At 32.9% G+C, this 5,824-nt stretch overlaps 2 protein-coding genes across 2 annotated transcripts; both read left to right on the top strand.

Moving 5' to 3' along the window:
- Positions 1 to 4,233: 4,233 nt before the first annotated feature.
- Positions 4,234 to 4,646, top strand: LOC110931851. The gene is made up of 2 exons (XM_022175224.1): positions 4,234 to 4,438; positions 4,516 to 4,646. Exons 1-2 carry the CDS (start codon positions 4,234 to 4,236, stop codon positions 4,644 to 4,646), a joined length of 336 nt encoding a protein of 111 aa, XP_022030916.1.
- Positions 4,647 to 4,769: 123 nt separating this feature from the next.
- On the top strand, positions 4,770 to 5,228 carry LOC110931850 (protein ALP1-like). The gene has a single exon (XM_022175223.1). It carries the CDS (start codon positions 4,770 to 4,772, stop codon positions 5,226 to 5,228), a length of 459 nt encoding a protein of 152 aa, XP_022030915.1.
- The last annotated feature ends 596 nt before the right edge of the window (positions 5,229 to 5,824 follow it).

Genomic DNA, 5,824 nt, shown 5'->3' on the forward strand with positions numbered 1-5,824 from the left:
ATGTAAGACTTGAGAGAGAAAGAGGCACGTCAAGTAAAAAAATAAAGAAAAGAGCACGTTGTTTCTTTAAATCTGAGTATAAATATAAAATATGAGAACATTTTGATCGTTCTCCATTAAGATACTATATATATGATCATGCTTCATTAAGTTACTATATATGGTTCAAGTTATTCTACAAAGAGTCCTAATTGTAAGAAGGATTTATATAGTGACAAGTGTCCAATAACCTAAAATTAAACCCACTACATCACCATTCAAAACCTAAACACCCACCCACACCCACACCCACCACCACCCAAAAACCTAAACCCCACAACCCCCCCCCCCCTCCCCCACCACTACCACCCAAAATCCTAAGCCCCCCTTGCAATCTAAAAAAAACTAAACACTCACCCCCACCCAATATATATACATATATAGAAAGAAAACGTGAGTGTGTGCAAATTTTAAATAACTCAATTTGGGGGTACCCTACATGTGCTACTTTTGAATAACTGGGGTAGCCTACAATATATATATTTTTTTAAGGGTGACTTTCTATGTACAGGACCTAGGTTACCGGGTTCTTGTCGAAGACAATCCCTCGTCAGCCCCGTCTTTCGGACACGATGTTCTATCAGGCCCCAGCCGCCGCGCAGACTGACCTTCGCCCGGAAACCATACTGTCCTCACACGAGAACCTCGCTGAAGTAACAGCTGGGTAAAACCGGATTACCCTCCAGATCGAAGAGGAACCGGCCCAACAACCACATGGGGAACCAACTGGGCTAGGAAGAAGATTATATGTTTTGATTAAATGACTTTTTACCTTAAGATACCCTTTTTATATGTTTGCCAACTTTATATGACCTACTAGATTAGAATATGCTTAAATAATTTAATTAGTATTTAGGTCTCATACTTTGTGAGCGGACTGTTAAACTGGAAAAAAAAAAAAAAAAACCATAAAAATGTTGGTGTAGGTGACGGGGACTTTTGCTTTCTATAAATCTATACTATATAATAAAAGAAACCACTTTGGTGACACATGTCACTCATTGAAGCCATCTATTTTTTAGCTTATTAAAATTAAATAATTATTTAAAATTAAATAATTATTTATGAGATATACGTAGAGATATACTATTTAATATATATAATTATAAGATATACGTAGAGATATAGTATAGATTAAAAACTTATTTAGAAAATATACTATTAATATTAAATTATTATTTTTATAATATATTTCCTTAGACATAGGAATAGGTTACATTATAGTTTTATTATATCGTAGAGAGATTTTATTTTAATATTTACGTTTATACTTTTACATCGAATTTAGGTAACATATTTAAATTGTCTATGACTCTTTATAATCAGTAATATGTTTTAAATATATTTAGCTCTTTATAATCAGTAAATGTTTTAAATATATTTATTTTAAATAAAATTTTATATATTTTTTAAATATGTTTTATAAAAATAAGAATATGACTTAAGATGTAATTTTAAGGAGAGAAAAATTATTATTATTTAATAGGAGAGAAAATGCAGGAAATCAAAATCTGAAATTAATCAGAACTCAACTCGTGTATTACACGAGGTTTTTTAAAGATATAAGTTTTTATTATTTACTATATAAAATTACATTTATTCAACTTATCCAACCCGTGTAATACATGAGATATTTAAAAATATATTTTTTTTTATTATTTGATATATAAATTCAACCTGTGTAATACACGGGGATTTTTAAAGATATAACATTTTTTTATGAGTTAATTACATGGTTAGTCCTTGTGGTTTATATGAAATAACAATGTCAAGTACTAATAGTTTAAAATTACACTCTAAGGTATCAACTTTCAATTTTATAACAATCTAGGGTATCAAGACTAACATAAGTTAGTTTTTCTGTTAAGTTTGTATAAAATGACAAAAATACCCTTTGCTTATCAAAACAAAAACACATGGACTAATTTATAACTTATCAAAGCATATATATTAAAAGTATTAATTTAAATAAATACTAATTAAGAAGACAGGTGTGATTTGTGCTTATGTGATATCCTTTTCATTCCTTATAACCTACAGCACCGCCCAAATCAACTCCGGTTACTACCAACGTTCACCACCACTCTGCTACGAATCAGCATCACCTAATATCAGCGATCAGAACCATTCTGCCCCAAATCGAAGTCGGTGACATAACACGACAACCCCACAGGCCAAGCGATGGTTTTAGTCTGATTTGAGTGTTCATTAGGAAAGAAACGTAGGAATTGATGTTGATTCTATGGTCTAAATGGTTGTTCAGATAGTGGATATTATGGAGGCGGCGCAAGCTACGGTCGTGACGGGTTTCCGTTTAACTCCGGCAAGAATTTCGGAGTTCTTTTACAGTTAGATCGGTTTTCGTTTTTTCCGTTTAGCCTTTTTTTTGTTACAGAACTCCGGTAAAACTCTGACAAGTTTTCCGGTTACTGATATGGAATAATTTGTTAAGAATTTTGAAATTGAGACTGCTGATATCGATTCAAAAGCTTAAATGATAATGATTTGTGTTAATCATGAAATTAAGCTTTGATTAAGCATGTAAGTATGTTTAGATTTGAATATTAACCGTGTGTGTGTTTATGGAATAATTTGATGAGAATTTTGAAAGTGTAACTGTTGGTATCGGTTCAAGTTTAAATGATAATTATTTGTGTAAATCATGAAATTAAGCTTTAGTTAGAACAATGTTTGTTTTTAGGTTGTGATGATTACAGTTGCATACATAAGTAGTCTAAAACTGTGTATCTTTTATAGTGGAATATTCCGGTTGAGCATGCTTCTTGAACGGAAGGATGGTGCACTCATATTAAACCTTTTATATTTCTGTGATATATACAAATTTAATGTTTCGAGAAGACAAATGGCAGCAGTTCTGCATTTATAAGTAAAGGGTATTTTTGTCATTTTATAAAAATTTAACAGAAAAGCTAACATATGTTAGTCTTGATACCCCAGATTGTTATAAAATTGAAAGTTAATACCTTAAAGTGTGACTATAAACTATTAGTACCTGACATTGTTACTTCATACAATCCATAGGGACTAATCATGTAATTAACTCTTTTTTTATAAATTACTATACAAAATTACATTTATACAACCTGTGTAATACATGAGTTTTTAAAAAAATATAACTTTTTTTTATTATTTGATATATAAAATTAGATTTATTCAACCCGTACAATACACATGGTTTATTAAATATATAAATAATTTATTATTTAGTTTTTTATTCATTATTTGATGTATAAAATTATATTTATTCAACCTGTACAACAATACAAGGGGTTTTAAAGATATAACTTTTTATTTTTTAGTATATAAAATTATATGTATTCAATCCATGTAATAAACAAAGTTTTTAAAGGTATATTATTTTATTATTTAGTATATAAATTCACATTTATTCAGACCGTGTAATACACGAGGTTCTAATCTAGTTTTTTTATAAATAATTGATATAATCTCGAGCGACCTTTAAGAATTTATGAGATTGACCCCGTAACATTTGAACTCAACTCCTAAAAGTTTTGACTCACACCTCATTTATTTCAATTTTTAATTTTTTATAACTTTTACAAAATAAATACTACAAGCAAAATAGCCCACTACCAAATAAATGAAACAAATGAATTGAATGGTCAGTCATTAGTATTACATCAAGCCCATCACCCTCCCTCTACCTCACAAATACATTTTTCCAGTAAGGCTAGAGTATGTGGTATATCGCCCTTGCCACATCAGACTCGTTAGCGTCATATAGCGCCCCCACCTTATCTCCTACGCACTAAAGGGGGAGCCATCGATGCTCCGCCAGCCCAGTAACGCACGCAAATAAGGTTTGTTCAAGATTTTGGTCAAATTTGACCATTGGGCAACTGTCATGTATAAAAAAAATATTAAATGTCAATTATATACACATATACTTACACAAACCAATCACAAACTCAAACACAAACCAATCACAAAAACACACACATTCTCTCCAATCATTTTTAATATCAAAAATATCATCCCACTCTTAATCCGATTCGTCTAGCTCTTCATCTGACGATATTGTCGACGATATGCTTATCGCAGTGACGGAGGAGGCGATTAATTATTTGCGAGAAGAAGCACAATCGTCTACAACGCGTACCAGACAAGCGCCTCTTGAACGAGATCAGTTAGGTGCTCGCTCATGAACGTTTAATGCGCGATTATTTTAGTGAAAATCCGTTGTACAACGATGCACAATTTAGGCATCTGTTTCGTATGAGCCGTGGTTTCTCTGGAATTCAAAAGTGTATTGCCGCAATTCGACAACTTCCGTACGACACAGCGAGGGATGCGTGGGACGAATATTTAAGAATATCGGCCAGAAGTTGTCTTGACTATCTTGAAAATTTCTGTGAAGGTATTATTATTTTTATTAGTGTTGTTGTTGTTATTATTATTTTAATTATTTAAAGTTTATTAATAGTATTATATTAGGTGTTAACTTTCTTTACGGGAGGCGATATTTGAGGATGCCAACCGCTACCGACTTTCCATTTTTATACGAGGCCCATCAGCGGATACACGGGTTTCTCGGGATGTTGGGTAGTCTTGATTGCACGCACTAGGAGTGGATGATATGTCCAACCGCTTGGAAAGGACAACACCATCGTGGTGACCATGAGGGTCCTATCCAAATAATACAAGCGGCCGCGTCTCAAGATTTATGGATTTGGCATGCGTACTTTGGCATGGCCGGTATGAACAATGACATCATTGTTTTACAATCTTCGGGTCTTTTCGACGATGTCATAGATGGTGTTGCACCAAATACTTCATTTTATGCAAACGACGTGGAGGACAAGTATGGTTACTATCTTGTCAACGATATTTATCCGGAGTGGGCAACGTTGGTGAAAACTCTTTCGTGTCCAGATGACGAGAAAAGATTGTATTACAAGAAGAAACAAGATTCGTCAAGAAAATATGTCGAGCGGGCTTTCGGTGTATTAAAAAAGAGATGGTCTATCATTGCCCAGCCGTCGAGGATACTAGAAAAGAATAAAATGAGAAACGTCAAGTATATGTGCATCATCTTGCATAACATGATATCGGAGGACTCAGGCAGAGCGTTTTGTGGTGAAAGTTATGATGAAGGTAACCAACCGACAAACCCACTACTCACATATGCTCAAAAAGAAGTTATCTAGGCGAGGATACGTGATAGGGACACACACCTTAACCTTCGAGCTAATCTGACCGAGCACCTATGGTTTTATCGTGAATAAGGAGGAGACGACGAGTGGTGATGTGTATTTTTAGATTAACATACTTTTCTTGTTATTTAAATGATTAGTTTTATATTTTTTTCTTGTTATTTAAATTTAAATTAATATATCAAAATTAAATAATGTTTAAATTTAAATAAAAAATAATAATTAGGTAATGATTGTAACACCCCGCGTTTTCAAAGTCAAAGTACAAGTCAAAGGAAGAAAAGATTGCTAAATGCGATCTGTCACTCCTTGCTTAATTATTGACTGAACTCTTTGACTTGTAATCGATACTCTATTTTATGTTACTTTAGTTGTATTATGTGGAGTAAATGTAATAACCGCAGTTTATCGCTACTCGACTTATCGCTATCTCATCGCTATCGCATTACAACTCGAATTATGTGTACCGGATATTGTTTTACGTGTGTGTGTTATTTATGTGTTACTTATGCATGTTATTATTGTTTTTGTGGTGGTTAATCGAAAACGCAATCGCAACTCTCTCGCAACGCAATCTCATCGCGGAATCG

Source organism: Helianthus annuus, chromosome 3, assembly GCF_002127325.2.
Source record: "Helianthus annuus cultivar XRQ/B chromosome 3, HanXRQr2.0-SUNRISE, whole genome shotgun sequence".
NCBI classification, from domain to species: domain Eukaryota; kingdom Viridiplantae; phylum Streptophyta; class Magnoliopsida; order Asterales; family Asteraceae; genus Helianthus; species Helianthus annuus.